Source organism: Melozone crissalis, unplaced genomic scaffold (genome assembly GCF_028551555.1).
Source record: "Melozone crissalis strain CALT ecotype California unplaced genomic scaffold, PUWL_Pcris_2 ptg000041l_1, whole genome shotgun sequence".
Taxonomy (NCBI): Eukaryota; Metazoa; Chordata; class Aves; order Passeriformes; family Passerellidae; genus Melozone; species Melozone crissalis.
In genome coordinates, this window is record NW_026535819.1 from 4,140,445 (window position 1) to 4,160,138 (window position 19,694).

General features: G+C 45.5%; 1 protein-coding gene across 2 annotated transcripts in view; it reads left to right on the top strand.

Annotated features, from left to right (window-relative positions):
- The window catches only part of DDX31 (DEAD-box helicase 31), a 43,698-nt gene that overhangs the window by 9,948 nt on the left and 14,056 nt on the right, over positions 1 to 19,694 (top strand). For both annotated transcript variants that reach the window (XR_008483591.1, XM_054284251.1), the window contains exons 14-17: positions 897 to 956; positions 6,830 to 6,880; positions 8,847 to 8,986; positions 14,288 to 14,369. Coding sequence is in view for 1 of the 2 variants with exons in the window: in XM_054284251.1 (XP_054140226.1) it covers positions 897 to 956; positions 6,830 to 6,880; positions 8,847 to 8,986; positions 14,288 to 14,369 (333 nt within the window). In the remaining variant the exon portion in view is untranslated. The remainder of the gene's footprint in view (positions 1 to 896; positions 957 to 6,829; positions 6,881 to 8,846; positions 8,987 to 14,287; positions 14,370 to 19,694) is intronic.

A 19,694-nucleotide genomic window follows, 5' to 3' on the forward strand; every position in this document is an offset into this window, starting at 1 on the left:
GGGGGGTAATTAATTTAGGATCTGGGGGGTAATTTGGTATCTGGGAGCTGTGGATGGCCCTGCCTGTGGGGCTGAGCTCATGTAGGGAGTGGGGGGCTGCAGGAGCAGAGATGGGGACAAGGCTGGGGGGCACCTGCCTCTGACCCTGGTGGAAGGAGCAGCCTCAGTCCCAGTGTCACCAGCCCCATTGGTGGCCTTTGCCAGTACAAGGGAAAGCATGGGAGGGTGTCTCCTTTCCCCTTGGGCAGGGATTTCTGGCCATCTCTCCTGCCCTGTTATTTGAAGCCTTGTCCCACAGCATTCACTGTGCAGCTGAGCATCCCTGCCACTCAGTAATTCCAGAGTCAGAGCAGTGGCTGTGTGCATGCCCCATTGGGCACATGATGAGGCTGATCTCTTGTGATGTGATTATATCACTGTGTCAACAAAATGGGCTTATCCTGCCCATCGTGTGACTGGACAGACAGCAGTGAACGTGTCCAGCTTTGCTTGTTTCCACAAAAGCCTGTCTTGCCCACAAAGTGTGCCAGTGCTTCTGTTGGTGCTGCCTAATCCTTTGTGGATCCCCTCTCCATGTCAAACAGTTCTGTTTGCTGGCACACACAGGCTCTGCTTCTGTGCAGACCATGGAGGTGTTGGCTGCTCTGATTTGCCCAAATGCATCCAGGCTTCCCCAGACACTGCCGTCCTACCTGGGACCACACCTGTGTGCCACAGATTTTTCCATTTGCAGGAAGAGTCTGACTGGCATTTGTGAGGCCAATTCCTTTGCTTTTGGATCTTTACATGATCCTAGTGAACAAGACACAGTTAAATTGTTACTTTAGCTAATTTGCTTTGTGTTTGGTTGTGATGTGCATAAGCAGTCTTTTAATTCTTCCTTTTCAATCTTCTAGGAAAGGACAGAGGTCTTCCAGGAGTTCCTAAAATCCAAGACTGGCATCTTGCTTTGCACTGTGAGTAACTTGGAGTCCCTTTAGCTCCACACTAATGGGCCTGTCTGATCTCTAAGGGTAACCAGAGGAATTGGCACTGAGCTCTAATTCCAGCTCACTTGCTGACCTTGAGGAAAGTCATCTCCTTTTTCTGCATCTCACATGTTCTGTAAGGACTGGGGCCTTCTTTGCAAACTATTAACGTGATCTTCTGCTGAGCTACCATATACAGGAAGAATGGATGTCTTATATTAGAGGCCACCAAGTATTTTGCTTGGTCTTATGTCTGGAAAAATCTGTTCCTTTGAAGCAGGAACCTTGCCCCCTACATGCAGCCAGTAGAATGCAATCCTGATTTCTAGTGTGCCCCAGAACTGCCAGGAAAACTGGATGGGATGTGGTTATTTCCCATCTTAATAACTACCCCAAGGTTAAAAACAACCACCTGCAGAGGTGGAAAGGGGAGTCCAACCAGAGAAGGAAAAGCACAGGCTTTGCTGCTCTCCTTGCCCTTCAAGCTCCTTCCAAGCGTGCTGAGGGTGAAATTCTTGTCCTCTGCTGAAGTTTGCTGGCACCCTTGGGTTGTGGTGGCACCTTTGCCTCTCGCTCCTGACCTGCCAGGGCCACAGGCTGCTGCAGTGGTGCAGAAGGCTGCACGATTTGCTCTCTAATAGTGGCAGCTGTTGATCTGAAAACGTGTGAATCTTGGCGATTTCTACCCACTGCAAACCTGTAAATTACAGCGATCGGGAGTAATTAGAGCTGAGAAACCCTCTCCAGCTCTGAAATGACTCCTGTTCTTGCTGCTGTTATTCTTAAAGGAGACCAGTTGCAATTTTTTCAGAGTGTGGGGAGCTGATTTTTTTTCTTTTTCTGCCCACAGTTCAAGCTATGAGTGCCATGTGTATAGGAGTGTTTGATTTAGCATTGCCAAATTATTTATTATGTCACCGGTAAAATTCTACTTGTTACCTTCTGGTCCTGCTTTGTGTGTGCAACCTTTCAGTGATTTGATCAAGGTCAAAATGCATCTTTGCAGTGCATAAGTGGAACTGTAACTTGGTTCCCTTGTATACAGAGGTAGTACTTGAGTGTCAGAACTAGGGAGGAGAGTAGAGCTTAAATCATTCAGTGGCGTAGATTGTTTTGAAGATAAAAAGTAAAATTTGATAAATTCTGAAAAATAAATAGCTAAACTTTGTTATTCTTAATGCACATAACTGAGAAATGTCAGGTACATATCTTGTTTTTGAAATTCCAATTTAATGGGTTTGGAAGGAAGGTAAATGCTCAATTTTAGACAAAGAGGAAGCAAAACAATTGCAATCACTAGGCTAGCAATTCCTGGGTGAGAAGGTTTGAAGGGAAAATGCAGCCTGTGACAGGAAAAATCTGTCTGGAAATGAGCAACTGTTGACAAGGTAGGAAGAATTTGGATGAAGAAATCTCGGTGGATGGGATTCCCTCTTGAGACACTGGAGATGTGTTTTGATTTCCTGCTGTGCCACAGACAGGTGAAGGTGGAATTGGGATGACAAGGCAAATAGCCACACGTCAGTTGAGCAGCAATAGCTGTGGGTTTGCTCCTGATCTGTCACAAATGGGAGGTAATGGTCATAAATGGGAGATAAGATGGAGTAACCTGGATTGCCATGACGAGGGTGGTGTAAGGTAACACACTTATTGTAGCCCTCCTCCTCTTCAATCTAAGCTGCTTTGCATTTCCTGCAAGGCAGGGATGCAGCTCCTGCCTGTGCTGGTGACTCTGGCTCAGCTGGCACACGGTCAGCACGTTAAGCACAGTGAGTTGTGTGTCTCGAGTCCAAAATCTCCCTGTGCTTCAACTCCCCATCTGTAAAATGGGGAAAGTAGCACAGTTCCATCTTACAGAGATGTTGGGAGGACAAATGCATTGAAAGCAGGAGGTGGCCTGTTACCACAGTAATGGGGACCATATGGACACCTTAATATAGAGATACACTTTGCACCAGTCCCACATTACAGGTGCCTCCCCAACGCAGATGTCCAAAGGGCAGCCAGGCTCTGTGACCACCTCCTGCCTCTGAGGGCATTGCTTTTTCCGACACTCTTCTCCATATCAGCAAAAAAAAAAAAAAAAATTCTGCAGAAAGGTGGTTCTGTTCTTTTCTCTGCGAAATCGTGTTTTGTGCCCACAAAATTTTGAAACCTGGCTCACAAAAGAGCAACACAAATAATGTTGCTGTCCTTCCCTTGTCCCTTATGCCATGTTCTCCACCCATCTTTCCGCTCTAGTAAGCAATGGGACCTGCTGTTCCTTTTATTAATTTGCTCTATGTCATATGTATATTAATATAGCCCATAAAATATTTTTGCCAGACAATATAAGCTGGCAGACAAGAAAATAAAGAAAGGCCATGCATCTCAGAGGGTCTCATCCAGATTTATTTCTCTCTCCTTCACCGAAAGTTCTTTGCCGCTTCCTTTGGGATGTGCCTTTTAAACAAGTTCATCTCTTCCAGGGAGGGAGGAAAGATCATTTGGAGATTGTTTGCTGTTTACTCAGTCACGCTAACTCATCTTGCCAGTTTTCTGGCGGCCCCAGCCAAGAGCTTTCGCCTCTGACAGCTTCTGTGCTCTCCCCTTCCTCCTCTGATTACGCAGCCCAATCTGTCACCCTGCCGACGGGGGTCTCTACCCTGCTGATGGCTTTCCACACTCGCCTGTAATGACTTTTGGCAGGCCGGGAAGGCGCGAGAGCTTCTTCCCCAGCTTGGAGAGCCGTTAGGCCCTCTCTGCCTGTTAGCTAAAGCACTTTGTGAGCTTCTTTGGTAAATAAATGAGTCATTTTAATCCAACTGACAGCCTGGCACCTGAGCAAGCTGCCTTCCATCTGTACTTCTAGGCCTCATGTAGGCAGCCAATTGTCAAGCTCAGGGCCTTCAAGACCTCACCATTGAGTGTCTTTCAAAAGCAACTTTAGCAATTTCCTTTGCCCTAATTAGATCGTGTGAGAGGGACTGAGCAAACCAAGGCCCTTGCAAAACTTCAGTGGCCCTGTTGGTTGTGATCTTCTGCAGTGACAGGACTCGCTTTCAGTGTGACCTTTTTGCCCTCCATTCCCTGGCACCCACCCCCTGTACCCCATTCTCTGTACCCCATTCTCTTTGACCCACCCCTGTACCCCGCAGGCTGGTAACATGAATTGTTCAAAGCAGAAATTTCAGCTTTTATAGCATCCCTCAGGTGGATTGTTCCTTGATCCTGTGCCCTTGTGTGCTTTGCAGTTGGGATTGGAGCAGGAACGTGGTTAAGGCTTTAGGTTATAGTTTAAGATGGCACTGGTGTAGGTTTGGTTTTGGTTTTTTAGCTCCCATGAGATGGTCACTAAAGAATTGGCCCTTCCATTGCCCGTGGAAAGGAGGCAGCAGCGACCTGCCAAGGTGTCATAGCCTTGATTTCCCTGTAATTAAGGAATGGTGGTGTGAGGTCACACATGGAAGGGGCAGTGCCATCTGAGGCAGTGGAAAAGAGGGAGAGTGGTACATTGGAAATCTCTTGGGCTTCTTGAAAGAGTACTGGCAGCAGGTTAGTGCTTCTGTGTGTGGAATAAATGTAAAACTGGATTGTTGTTGTTTGAGCTGTGTTCTCTCTCCTGGAAAGGTGACCCACAAATATTTTTCTAAAATTCTGAGAAGTTGAAACTCATGGGCCCTGCCAGCAGAGGAAAGCAAATCAACTCAAACTTTTTACCCTAGTCCTACCTTGCTGCTCTCTACCAGGGTCTTTGAGGAAAAGGAGCTTGAGGAGACACAGGTGGACTGATACTGAGGAATCTTTGAGAGTTTGCAAAACACTCCAATTACCAGTAAATCCCAAGAGACTTGTGAAAGAGAGGCAGGGGAAACCCCAGGAGAGTAGCTGCTGCTGTGTGTCAGTAACAACTGAGTGGAGTTGGTGGCACTGTGAAAACAACCATGAATGCAAGGCTGGTGATGGGAGAAAGCTTCTCCTAAAATGCTTTTCCTGGCTGTTTATGAGGCTTTTAGTGAACCTTTTCAGCTTGGGCAAATGCACAGGAAAATGCTGAGAAATGTTGAGAAAATTATCATGGAAGAGTAGGAAAAGAATTTGGGTGAATGGGAGGGATGGCTCCTGCCCATGCTGTCCACTCTTCATGTTAGAGGTGCTCCAGACCATAGGGATGTCCTGGTTGTTGGTTTATTTTGGGGAAACTGCCCTGTGCCAAGGTCAGAGCCCTCTCCTCAGACAGCCTTTCCTCAGCTGCTGGGTGTGAGGAGGAGCACAGGAAGGGGGAAAAGACCAAAGCCTTGTCAGCTTTGGTGGAAGAACAGAGCCAGCCAGCTCGGAATCAGCCGTCAGCGCTCCCGTCTGATCGTGCTGCAGAGTTTATAGTCTTGTTATCCTGGTAACTGCTGTACATGCTTCCCGGCTCCCCTTGATTTATTTTCTCCAACCTCCTTTAAATGGCTTTTTGTACATCTGTTCATTCTGACTCTGGGAACAAGTCCCTCCTTAATGAGCGTGTTGGAGCGCGAGCGTGCGTTATTTCGGAGTGGGTGCTGTGGAAAGTGGCTCCTCTTTTACTGCACTTGGAGCCACAAAACAGCCTGGTTAGTGCTTATGGGAAGGCCTTTGCTGCCAAAACATCAGCTTCCCATTCTTTTAACGTGTGTGGGAGTTGCATGAAAACACTTCAGTGGGTGGCTGACACATTTTTAGTACATTAAGCTCCTGCTTACGTCCTTAATATATTCTATTTTGCAACTAGCTAAGAGATACATGTGTTGCAAAACATTTCCTAACAGAGTTAAATCTGCACACCTGCTCTGCTATTGCGCCTGGTGAATGTAAAATCCGAGGAGTATGTGAGGACATTACTAATGAACAGAAAATCAAGAAGGGAGATTGAAATGTGTTTGCGCTCTCTGTTTTGGATAGCGTTTAAACTCTCTTTTCTCTCAGAAGGGGGTATGTTTTTGGAGATATCTCACTGTGGATAACTAAAGGGTCTCATTCAAGTCCTTCTCCAAGTTGATGGGTTTTTTCACCAGCTGGCACATCAGATAACACCTTGACAGCAGCTTCAGACTCTTTTCTTCGTAGCTGCATTTTGTTTCTCCAAATCAAAGCCAGACTGGTGCAAATCTAAGGCATAGCTGAAGTCCCCTCTCCTCAAGCTGTGCTCCAGCTTCCTGCAGATTCTGCTAAATTGTTTATTTGCCTTTTATTTTAGGGCCAGATGACCTGCAAGTCATCTGCTCCTCAACTTCAGACCATCACCTAGGAAACAACTAATTATTTGTAGGTAGAGATCAGTGTATCCTTGGACATTCCACACAAGGCCAGGGATTCTTGACCATTGGCCTTTATGGTTTTTTTTCCCTTTTCATCATAAGCAGCTTGATTTTAGTACATAGATTTGCTGTGTATAAAGGTGTGCTCAGAACTAGTGCTGCCTTTCAGAGATTTAATTCTCCCTCTCTGTGTTTGGGTAGTAGGTGCTTATGAGCAGATCTCTTTTCATCAGTGAAACAAACTGAAGAACCAAAGGTATCACTACCATTTACACAGTGGATTCTCTCAGGGGCTGTAGCAAAATGCTGTAATTCAACACCACCATCCTGAAATAGGTGTTTGTGTCCTCCAGGCTTTGGGCCATAGTAGTGGATCATTTTTGATTGCTTTGCATTTTTGACTGCCAACAATCCTTACATTTTAAACCCTCAGTGTTATTTCTGACCTTCAGTCCATCTCTCCCCAAATTAGACACATAAAATTCCTACTTCCATGGCCAGTTGCTTTCAGGCATAGTTGCCATCCCAGAAGACTCCTCACTCTGCTGATACCTCCAAAGGATTTTTACTAAAGTGATTTCCTTATTCATTTTAAAGGATGTAGCAGCCCGGGGGCTGGACCTGCCTCAAGTGACCTGGATTGTACAGGTGGGTTTGCTCTGTGTGTCTGTGTGTGTTAAGTGCAGCCTTGCTCAGATTAAATCCCTTCCCAGTCCAGAACCTTCCTGCAGTTTGCTGGTCTTGGTGCTGATGCCTACAGGTGTGGGAGACCCACAAGTTCCTGGGTGCAGGACTGGGACTCTGGGTTTTGCCAGGATAAAGCATTGCTAGGATGGCCTTGGTCTGTTCTTCTCTTTAATAACTGATGTTACCAGAGTTTCTCCTGGCTGGAGATGAAGCACCCTCCATTTCCCCACCCAGGAAGCCAAGTTTTGTGAAATCCCAACCATCTCTTGCAGTTCTGTTCCCATTTTCCTGAGCTTGCTGGGGAGGCAGTTCCATGAGGAGTTTAAGTTAATTCCTAATGTTAAACATTGAGTAGCCCAGTAGTGCCAGTGCAGTGACCTGAGTGTTTTGAGTAAGACTGGATTGGGGCTGAGTACCTGCAGGCATCCAGCTTCCAGCAGAACTACATGGTTCAGATTTTCCCTGAAGAAAACAAGCCCAACAAAACCCCACACTGCTGCATTGCTGTTGACAGAAATACAGTCCTAGGAAAAAAAAATAATAGAAACAAAGGAAGATGGATTGAACCTTAAAAATAGCAGCCTGTCGTTTCAAAGAGGAGGCTGAGAGCATGAGACAGATTTCATTTCTATAAAAGATTTATAATTAAAAAAAGGTTAGTTGAAGAGAGGAAAAACTGATCCAGAGATTCACATGTATCAAGCGACACCTGGGTAAAAGGAACAGGGCACAGAGCCTCAACAAAGCTTTTTAATTTCTACCTCATCCCTTCAGGTAACAAATTTGATTTGATTTTTGTGTTTTTTTAAAAAAGGAATGATATTGTAGCAGCCAGCTAGTTGATGAAGGCTGTGGAAGTGAAGTCTTTAATTCCCAGATCTGTATATTAATATAATTTAACCAAAGATATAGTTGCCAGTGTTAGAACGCAGTGCAAATTACCTAAAGCCCTGGGAGACTTCTGTGTGTCCAGAAGGTGAAATCTCAGCTGTCCTGAGAGCTGTGTCCAAGAGCAAGGACCTGCAGGGAGCAATTAGATTGCTCACAGCATCTTACTCACACCTCTAGCCAGTAGAAACTTTGCCAGAGGGCACAGGTATAAACACTAGAGTGGGCTTTGGTTGTTGGGTTTTTTCCAGTTAAACTGCAGAGGGCTCATTTCTGAGCAGTATCTCTGTGCTTGTTCATTTTTTCCAGGAAAGAGAGGAAGGAGGGGGAAAGAATAGGGGGAGGTTAAAGGGAAGGAAATGTGTCACCCTTTATCAGATCTTGCAAATGGCTGGGCAGTTTTGATTCCCAGTGAGGTAAATGAGAGGCAGTGCTAAATTTGGGGGGGTCTTTAAGGAACATTTTCATGGTGTCTGGTAGTTGGACAGGGAAAGACGTTTTCTACCTGTATCATAGACTGCTGAAAGCACTCCCTCCTCTCTCTTAGATTTATTCTACCCTGTAACCAGCTATGATTTGCTTTAATCCAAACAAAGCAATTTAGCCCAATTCCAAATTGGCATCAGCCGTTTTTTGTTTTGTGGTTTTTCTCCCAAATATAGAACAGGCAGCTCCCTGCTCCGTGTGGGCAGTCCTGGGCGCTCTTGGGTGTGAGATTTGATTAGATTTTTTTTTTTTTTAGGGGAAGCGAACAGGTTTCTCTATAGAAATAAAATGTAAAAGGCAGAGAGAGACACTGAGATGGGGAAAACTGTCCTATTATCTGAAAGTTGGCCAACATGTCACATCCACATGTCAGAAACCCGCCGCGGCTGAGGGGGGCTGAGTGATGGTTCGGGGGATGAGGCGTGTTACAAACAGCCCAATTCCTCGGGAGGTGCAGCGTGTCGGGTGTGCCTTTTGTTCCAGGTGAGCGGGCTGGGTGTGTGCTTTCTAATTAACATCCTGTTAATTGCTCTTTTTTCCCCCCTTCCTGAAGTACAACGCTCCGGCTTCACCTGCGGAATACGTCCACCGGATCGGGAGGACGGCGCGCATCGGCTGCCGCGGGAGCAGCCTGCTCGTGCTGGCTCCTTCAGAGGCAGAATATGTCAGCTTGCTGGCTTCTCACAAGATTAAGTGAGTCAGAAACGCCAACAAAAGTTTCAGCTCATCCTTGCTAATTAACCTTCCGTGGCACTTTCAGCGGGACTGTGTCTCGTGCAGGTTTTAATAAGAATTTATTAATTCTCGTGATCCAGGCCTGGCCCCAGACTAGCAAAAGGAGAAGAGGGAAGTGTGTGAAAATCATCAGCCTGACAGGTTGTGCATGAGTGAGTGTGTGTGGTGAGGGGCAGGGATAGTGGAGATCCTTTGCTCTCCATTGTTTTCTCTCTGGCCCTGGGTTCAAATCTATGACAAATCTTGTGACTATGTGGAGATCACAAGTCAAACGAGCCTGTCAGATGGTCCCTGGCCCTCTGCCTGCATGGCACCATATTGTCAGAGACTGTGCTGGCCCATTGGGAGGGATCTGCTGGGGAGCTGTGGGTCATATCTGCACTTAGTTGACCGAGATGGGTTGTTTAAGTGGCTTCTGACAGGAACAGGAGAGGCTTTGGCAAGTGGTGAGAGCCCAGTGTGGTCCTGGAAGGCAAAAATGGAAGGTGGGCTCTGCAGACCCAAAGTGGGATGTGCTTCCAAGCCTACCTGGCTCTGGCTTGGACTTGGGAGTAGCAGCAAGGAGAGCAAGCCAGGCTCAGTAAGAACCAGCCCAGTGTGCAGTCAGGTACCTGATGGCTGACACATGATGAGATTTTAGCCCAGCTCTGCTTGCACAATGGTCTTTTTGTAGAGAAAACCCACAACTGGCTGCTCAGCATCTCTAGGCAGGATCTCCAGCCTCCTCAGCAGCCAGCTGGGTGTTTGTGCCTCCCCTTGCTCCCTGCCTTGCTGTCTCTCAGCATTTGAGAACATCAGCAGAGTCCCTCCAGTGTTGTAGCAGTGTTGATGGAGCCCTGTAAACTCATGCACAAATTAGTTCCCTTTTATTTCTTGTGTTTCTGTCGGGTGGAGCTGCTTGGAATCGAATTTGGTTTTGCATCCTTGAAACAAACAAATGTTGGCAGTAAATACAGGCTTATTCTAGGCTGTGAGCCATTTAGTGGTCTAACAAAGAGCCATCCATCATCCCAGGTAACTATCTATTAAGCAGACACCAGCAAGACATGGAAGGCTAAGCTGACAGGGTTTTTTTTCATGTAACAAACAGCACTGACATTTAAAGGTGAAATCCCACATAATTGTGAATTTTTAACTCCAAGTAGAAAGTTCTATTTTTCTATTTTATAATATTTTGGTAGTGTTAGAGGAAGGAGAGAGAAATTTCCTTCCTTTTTATTTTAAATGTTAATGCTTTTATCCAATGTTGTTGTTTTTTAACAAGTTTGGGGAAGTGTCACTCAGGCTGGTAATTACATCTGCTAAGCAGACCTGTTGTCGAGCTGGCCGTGGTCTTCAGGAATCTTGAAGACTCTGAATAAGCAGGGGGAGATTTATGTGAATTTATTTTTCAGAGCCAGGCAACACTGGGGATTGCCTTTTCTTGTTTTGCTTGTTTGTTTTACGTTCTGCAGATGAAGGACTTGCCAGAAAGGAGTGGAATTTGCCTTCCTTGACCCCCATCCTCTGATGGGCACGGGGCAATCCGGCCTCTCTGCTCTTCCCACACGGAGGATGAGGAGAAGGGGCACTGGGATAGAGCGGGGAGCTGATGAATTACTGAGGAGATGCAGGAAGGCAGCTTGAAGCTCAAGGCAGCAAGTGCCATCAGCACAAATTGCCGTTACCCTTCATAAACAGAGCATTATGGTGATAATCCTGACAATTTAATTCAGTGTGAGGGCGAAAGACAGCGTGTGTTGGACTGTCACCGAGCCTCTAAGCACTGCTCATTTCTGTTCCTTTACTCTAAATCCTTGTACCTTCTGACTTGGTCTGCACAAGTTACTGGAGTTTGATTTTTTTTCCCCCCATTCTTAGCTTAATTTTTAAATCTTTTTTTGTCGAGGATGAGTGTGTGTTGTGAATCCTTTTTTTTTAATTTGTTGGGTTTTTTTTTTTCCTTTTTTAAATGAAGTTCCCGCTGGGTTTATTGAAATGTAAATACTTCATAAAATATGTATTTTGAAGAAGACAAAGCATGAGATGTGTCCCTGCAGCCTTCAGCTGGTGTAAATGAGCAATGCTCTGCTGATTTACAGGGGATGAGGATCTGACCCAGAGTTTTTTCCTAAACCCCTCCACCCACCCCAGCATGCATGGGAGTAAGTCCAGGAATGTTGAGAGTCGGAAGTAATGAGAGCAGACGTGGCTTTGTTCCTGGATGAAAATCCACTTCGGAATTAGAGATGACTGCCTTTGAAATTGGAAATCGCTTGCAATTAATTTTCACCGGTACCTGAAGCCTCTCCTTGGCTTCCAGTGTGGAAAAGCAGCGTTAGCCTTTGCCAAAACGATCTCATTTTGGCTCTGCTGAGATCTGTAATTCCTGTTGGGGCTCAGCAAAGCTGCCTCCTCTCTCTCTGCAACTTTCAGGTTGGGCTTTGTGTGCCTGGAAGTTGTGGCTGCTCTGCCCAGCTGTAAATGTGGATGTGCAGGCATGTGCACTCTCATGTTTTCTCTCCATTCCCTCTTTAAAAAAAAAAAAAAAAAAAAAAAAAAAAAAGGATAGACTCCAAAATGTTCTGTCTCAGCTCCAAGCAAAACGAACAGATTTCCCTTCAAAGGGAGGAGGCAACAAGCAGAAGAAATGCAAGGTTTTGGTTTTTTTTTTTTCCTTTATGTCTCTTCTAGCCCCTTCAGCTGCAATCTCGCAGCGCCTGCCTCGACAGCTATCAGATAATTTCTTTATCTGCTAACAGCAGCCTAACTAATTTATAAAGGAGGAGGCATCACCGTGAAGGCACGAGTCGTTTCCCTCCCTGCTCCAGTGTTTCCCTCCCTTCTCAGGGTTGTGCTGTTCCCCTCCCTGCTCCCTGCTGTGAACCCAGTTCAGGGATCTGTTGCTGGCGACACGCCAGGGGAGGGGAGGACCCAACTCCGACAAATCAATGTCAAAGGTTTGACATTTTCATTCATTGCCGTGTCAAAGCAACCTTTGCAGGGGAAGGGGGAGGTCTGCTTTCCTCTTGCTTAAGTGGTTACCATTTATGTTTTAATTTGCTGTTATACTTTTCAAAACCAGACAGAGGAACCCTCGGTTGTCATTTTATGCTCCATTTCCCTTTCTCCCCCATCGCTGCCCCGCCTGTCTCTGCATCCTCTGTGAGGGAATCTGGGCATGGGGTGGCCCAGCTGCGCATGGGGGGCTGTTCTCCCTTGTAGGGTGTCCTGTGGCCACTCTGGCCCATCCCTTCCAGGCTGGATGGCTGTTCCTCTGCACCTTCTCCTTGCCTTCTGCTGCGGTGCTGAGTTGGCTGAGGTTGAAAATGGAGGTTGCAAAAGTAAAGGTTTTGTTGCTTTAGCTGGGAAGGATGGGAGCAGGTGAGGATCACAATATCCTGTCAAACACTGTGGCAGAAGTTCATCCATTCCTGCTAGCCAGGTGTTAGAGAGCTTGGAGTGAAAAGAAGAAGATATCCTTGTTATAATTTCTTTTTGTACATTACAAATTGAGGAATAGCAGCAATGCTTCCTTTCAGAAGCCACAGGCAGCTTTCTGACCAGCTGGGATTCAGGAATCTGAGAACTGTTGGACCCCAAAGATTTCTCTCTTCCTTAGATTGCTTTAATCCCAAGTGAACTCCTTGGCTTCTTTTCTAGACATAGCCTTTGCCCATTACTGGAAATCTGGGCCCACAGACCCCAGCTTTTATGATCTGAGTAATTCCCTTGGAAATGGGACCCAGTTTGGATGCAGCTGTAATATTAATGGCCTGGAGCTGCACAGCTGTTCCTGTGCTGTCACCTGGGGTGTGTGTGCCCCTTAAGACAGTGTTAAAGAGGACAAAGAATTTCTAGTGTCCTGTAAATGCACCTTTAAGCAGGACTGATCACTTGGAAATGAAGCAGGTTTCTAAGCATTTCCATATCTGGGCCATAGCAGGACCCAGCAGTGTCATGCAAGCAGGACTGGAGAATAAATCATCTGGTTGAGCCTACAGGAGGAATGTGAGTCGACAGAATGAAAATAAATGCCCAGTGTGAAGCCTGGCTGGGACAGCTGAATGAGTCTCCTGTATTTAAAAAAAAAATGCTGTGGAGTCCCCGATGGGCTGGGCTTTGGCTTTGCGCTTCAGATGAGAGGGGAGGTGAGTTCTCAGAGCAGGAAAGGAAAGCAAACTGTGTGCCTGGTGTCAGAGGGGGCTTTTGAGGCTATAAATGAATTGGAGGGTGAGTTTGTCCATTGGGAAGTGCCTGTGCGCTTTGACCTGAGTGAGGTAGCAAGGAGCTGGAATCACACAGGATCCTGTGGGAAAGAAAGAAATGTGACCAGAGGGAAGGAGCTGCAGGGGAATTGGCTGATGGGGAAAGTTCCTCAGGGTTTTGTTGTTACCCTCTGAGATTGAGTGACCATGAGAGGAAGGAGCTGTGTCTTTGCACAGCTTTAATTTCAGCTCCTTGGTGTTGTGAGAGTGGTCATTATTCCTGTGTAAACATGAGAGTGCCATCCTTTGAGTGAGGGTTGAGCACTGTGTCTCATTCCAGAGACTCTGGGAGCTAAACTGGAGGAGACAAGGTGTGCCAGGAGTAGCAAACAAAGTGGAGCAGGTGTTTCCAGCCTGTGGGTGCCTCAGTCAGTCTCTTTCTCACAGTTACACAACCAACCTGCTCCTGCCCATGTCACTGAGGGAAAAAAGAAATGTTGGACACCCCTGGGTTCAAGGTGGAGGTTGCAGATCTTATTCTTTATAGTTACAAAACAAATATACAAGGAGCATTAATGTTATGAGCTGCTTCAGCTCTGTCTTGAGTTTCTTTTGGTGACAAGAATAACCAGCTGCTTCCTAATTGTTCTGTTGCTTCTCAGTGCAAGGAAAGAAAAATTATGAAAAAAATGGAAGTGTAAGCCAATTTATTTCTTTAATCAGTTCCTCTTGGTTGAGAGCCAAGGAGATTCAGTGAATAGAAAGTGCACCCTCAGTTATTTTGATGCTCTGCTAGAATTGGAGTGTGTGTGTTGCTGACTTAAAACAGTGACAAAATTGTGGGTGAAACTGTGTCTCTGTGCCATGAAAGCAGGGATTTGGATTTTACAGCAGTTCCACTTTTAGGGGTGATGAGGGAGTGTCTGGGCTAAGACCTTGTGTATTTCAGGAATAAATTCCCAAGTTAAACTGTGAATCTCAATTGTTTTGCTCTCCATTACCAGCCTGTGGCTCATTCCGGGCTGTGTTTCAAAGCAGGGCAAACAGTAATTTTTTGTCTTTGTTGCCTCAGTGTTTCAGAGCTGAAGATGGAGAAGGTGTTGGCCACCCTGATGAAGGATGATCGCTTCAGGGTGCACAGACCAGGCAGCAAGGTGAGTTCCTCTGCTGCTTTGGAATTGCTCCAGTGTTCACTTGCCAGTCCAACATCACAAGTGTTCCTGCCTCAGTGTCTGTCTTTACATCCAGGATGTCAGACAGTGTAAATAATTATAGAACTACCTTATATCACAATTTTTCAGTCTTTTGTTGTTCCCACCAAGCAGTTGTTTGCCAACTCTTCAGCAAATACCTTTGTAACAGGCAGGGAAGGTTTCTGGATGCAAAAGCTCTGTGTTTCTTCATGTGCAGTATTTCTGTTTTTCCTGTGTTTCTGCACTAAAATACTGTTGGAGATGACAAATGGCACTCAACTTCTCTAAAGAAACGAGGAAAATGCATTTGGTGATGTGTTACATCAGGGTTTTTATCATCTGTATTTACTTGGAGCCTAAACCAAAGCTCCCTGGGTTGACAGGCACCTCTTTATTGACTTGGGCAAGTCTTGGGTCTGCCTGCAAGTTGCTAATTCACAGAATTCACTCATTTGCAATTGATGTCTCGGGCGTTGCTGCGCTCTGGCAAATTAAATCCTGCAAGAACCTGCATTTTGAATGGAAGTCAAGAATGTGTCAAGCATGATGCAGCACACACTCTTTTTTTTCCCTCTTGTTGCTGTTTTGCCTGCCTGTGCCTTTGTTACCCCGTGTCTGAGGCTCCTCATTCCCAGTGCTGGCTGGTGGGGCCGTGGTGTTCCTGTTCATCCTGGGAAAGATGTTCAGTGTTCTGCACTCACACACAGCCAGGTCTGAGCTCAGCTGAGACGCAGCTCTGTTTAAAGCTCTCTCCCACCACTGGTTTTGGCTGAAATCAGCCTGTAATGCCTGTGTTTTAAATGGCTGGGTCATGCCTACAAATATCACCTCGTAACAAAGTTGTGCTTTGTTAGTGCAGAAATTATTTTAAGTAATTCCATGTATAAATACTTTCCTTTTGTCCCAAATGTGCTTATAGGGAGAGTGACTTCATATTTCCTTTGAAGACTTTTTCAACAATTCCATTTAGAAATTGCACTTTAAATTTGTTACTGACATGAGACAGAATTTTCGCTGTTCCAGATGTGGGGACAAATGTTATTTCATGGGACATGGGGAAAAAAGAAAACATGTTTTGTCCCAGGAAATTTCAATTTAAGTTTTGAAAAGCAGCAGGAGAAAATCCCTTTTTAGCAACAAAAACCTAACCAAGCCTGTTTGGTATTTCTACCATGCTTCCAAATTGTCAGATGCCCTGTACATTTAAGCACAGAATTTTTAAATACACATCTTTTGGCTTTCTTCCTTTCCTTTCCAAAAAGCTCCAAACCCAGCCCCTCTTTGAAAGGAGCAGTTGCTGGTTTGGGCAGTGCCAGGTGCTGCACAGAAGGACTTGATTCCTTTTGCTTTCAAAGGTGGGATTAAATTCCTCTTTTCCCACTGACATCAAAGCAAGTGGGATTTTGCTGTTGACTTCACTGGAGCTGAGATCCATCCACTGTGGTTGTAGGATGGTTTTAATCTCTCTCAGGAGCTAAGAAATACAGAATAACCAGTTTTTATGTGACTCAATCTGAAAGAACTGGCATTTAAGAATAGAGTTTCTCTTCCTGGGAAAAACTCTGTATCATTTAATGGAGATGGAATTACAGCAGTTCTGTCAGTATGAAACAGACTCCTGCAGGAATGACTTGAAAAACATATTAATGCAATCAAGGGCTTGTTGTGTTTGTTAGCTCCATGTTTATATTGCCATGGAGGCTCTGAGTGGTCAGCTCAGAAGCTGCAGGGGCATTTCCCAATTTTCAGGAGAGTTAATCTCTATTAAATTCCCTAAATTTGCCACATGGACAGCACAACAAGCTGAGGGTGGAGTGGGACAGGGGGGATTGAGGAGGTGTCAGGAGGAGCTGAACCTGTTGGGATGTTGCCATTGGAGGGAGGTTCAGCTCTGCTCTCACTCTCTCTGAGCTCTGAGTCATGTATATATTATAGTCCTGCACACAGGAACCTCATTATGATGCTCTTCAGTTCTCATTGCCTCAACTCAAGTCCATTATAAGTACCACGTTGGAACATGTATTTTTTTGGGCTTCTGTGTGCAGCCAGGGAGCAAGCTGAAGTGCCTGTAAAATGTATATTTTATATTTAGGTATATGAAATATATATGTGGCTATGTCTGGGCGTGTGAATGTTCACCTGCCTACAAAGAGAATAAATCTGATCTTTCAACTTTTATGGAAGGGGGGCAAGGGGGACTTGGTGAGTTCTAGAGAAGGTGTGTGGAGGTTAGTAAAAAGTTGTTATTAAAACAAAATCCTTCATTTTGTTTTGAAGTATAATGGAAGCAGGAGATGTTACAGCCAGGCTTTTTGGTGGGTTTCCCCATCTTTCCTTTTTTTTTTTTTTTTCCTGTTTTAAGAATGAACTTTTCTACCTCAGTCTAGTCTTACTGTGTTTCATTTTTTTTCTTTCCATTATCATGTTCTCTTAATGAAATCAAAAGTTTTCAGTACTTATCCCAACCTCTCAAACCTAAAACCTGCCATCCTCATCACTGGAAGTTTCCTTTTTTTGACAGAAATCCATGAATCTTTTCCTGGTGGAGTTGACATTTTTGAGAGTTACCCTGATGTCTCAAACTGGTTAAATAACATTGCACTTTGACTTTTTTCTCTTGAATTTCTTCTTTTAGCTTATAAATTATGTTATTGTCCACACTCATTATGCCAGTGGTTTGGGATCTGCCAGAACAGGATTTTAAGGAATCACAAAGCAGAAAAAGTTCTCCTATCCCACTGTTTCTCCATGATGGCAACAGTGCTGCTTGTTTAACAGAGGGATGGGGATGCAGATCAAGCAAACCTCTGGGGTAGGCTTTTATCTTTGGGGTCTTGGAAAAATGTGTAAGGTCTCAAATTAATTGTCCTGCTCATCCAAGCCAGGATTAAAGCTTGCCTGTGTGAGTAAAGCACATGGAATGGCTTCCATGCCCCTCCAGTAGCACTGATTTATTTGATCTGTCCACTCACTCAGTCATGGACAGGTTTTATTTTCAGTTTGCCTCTGAGTCAGTTTTAAATTTAGATTTTTTTTTTATTATTATTGGGGTGGGGTTTTTTTTGTTTTTTAGCTGAACCTCCCTGGAAGACAGGAATCAAACACAGGTTTTTTTTTTCATGCCCATTAGGGTGCAATTTTAAAATGAGTTCTGTCTCAAGGGTCTGAAGGGGATAAAAGACAAAGTGGAGATGGGAGGAGGGGAGATGCTGTTTTTCAGGGACATTATGTTTCCTGCCATTTGCCTTTTTTTTTATTTATATCTCTTGCACTGACCTCACACTTTGGAAATTATGCACCTAGCTTTTTATCCCTCATTTTTGTCTTATTTTTTATTTTTTTTATTATTTTCCCCCAGCACCAGGAAGAAGAGATGCCTCATTTTGAAACCTAAAGGGGGGAATAAGAAAAGTCCTTTGTAATATATTGCCATATTATCACTAAATCCCCTGACAGTTGTGACACAGAAGCAAGTCACCTGTCACTTAAGCTTGAGGTCTCTTTAATTTTCTCCTGGAATTCGCACCAGGCTGTCTTTAATTTGAGGCCTTTATTGGAATTCTGAAACCTTTCTGCCTCCCTGGTGCTCAGATCTATTCTGAGTGCTGTTACAGAATGTATACAATAACCAACACAGGGATTCAGAGGGGGCTGAAGCACTGTTTATTTAACACTCTGGAGGGATTTTCGTGCTTATTCGGTCCTGGCTACCCAGCTTTCAATATCGCTTTGACAACCGTTATGCCCTTCTCATTAATTTTAAACAGTTAAAACACAGGAAAAAGAGAAAAAGTTTTCATTATTAAAGTGCTTTACTTTTTAATAACAGAGGATTCTGTCCGCCAGGGGAAAGGGCAAACCTCACTAATTTCACATTCATATTAAAAAGCGCTGGGAAGGTGACACTTGGTGCTGCCAGGAGGCTGAACAAAAGGAAAGTGCCGGGGGCCGGGAGGAGCAGGCGGGGCCAGAAAGTTTTGTGTTTCACGGCGGTGGAAAGTTGGTGGTGACAACAAGGAGTGGCCACTTGGGGGTCACTGAACCTCTGCAGAGTCCTTGATGGGGATGGGCTCAGCTTCAGGGCACACCTGAAGTCAGAGGAACCTGTGGAAGGAGTGTCCAGAGATGGTGAGGAAAGATCCAGAGAGTGAATTGTGTGAGGAGCAGCTGAGAGAACTGGCTGAGCCTGGAGAGAAAGAGATTCAGAAAAAACAACTCACAAAGGAACCTGTGGAAGGAGTGTGCAGAGAAGCTGAGGAAGGGTCCTGAGAGTGAATTGTGTGGGGAGCAGCTGGGAGAACTGGCTGAGCCTGGAGGAAAAGAGGTTCAGGAAAAACAACTCACAAAGGAACCTGTGAAAGGAGTGTGCAGAGAAGGTGAGGAAGGATCCAGAGAGTGAAATGAGTGAGGAGCAGCTGGGAGAACTGGCTGAGCCTGGACGAAAAGAGATTCAGGGAAGAAACTGTGGCCCTCTGCAGAGCTCTTGGATGGGGATGGTTTCAGCTTCAGGGCACACCTGAATTTAGAAGAATCTGTGAAAGGAGTGTCCAGAGAAAATGAGGAAGGATCCAGACAGTGAATTGTGTGAGGAGCAGCTGGGAGAACTGGCTGAGCCCGGAGGAAAAGAGGTTCAGGGAAGAGAACTCACAGCCAGATGGGGGTCAGGACCTGCTCCCAAAAAACAAGGACAGGAGGAGAGGATACAGCCTCAAGCTGTGCCAGGAAAGGTTCAGGTGGAGCATCAGGAAAAATTTCTTCACTGCAAGGGTGGTTGAGCATTGGAATGGGCTGCCCAGGAATGTGGTGGAGTCCCCATCCCTTGAGGTGGGGAAAGGAAAAACTGGATGTGGCACTCAGTGCCATGGTTTGGTTGACAAGGTGATGATCAGTCCAAGTTTGGACTGGATGATCTTGGAGGTGTTTTCTGACCTAAAGGATGCTGTGATTCTGTGAGATGGGTCATGAGCCTTTCTTGAGGGGACTGGGAGACAGCAGAGAACAGAAATCTGGGAGAGTTGATGAGTTCAAACAGCCAGGCTGTCCTTGGAGGTGCAGTCCAGGCAGTGAGTGAGCAGGAGCTGCAGCCCCAGGTGTGTTTGCTTTGCTGAAGAATTACCTGGATTTCTGGAAGCTGTGGGATCCTGAGTTTCAGAGAGAGCACAGTGCAAATTTAAACTACATTTGAGGTCTGTCTCTGGGCACAGTTGCAGTTGGGTACAGAGTGACACATGTGGGACAGGAGAGCACTTTGTGTCAGGTGCTGGCAGCCCCCAGGGTCCCTGGGGT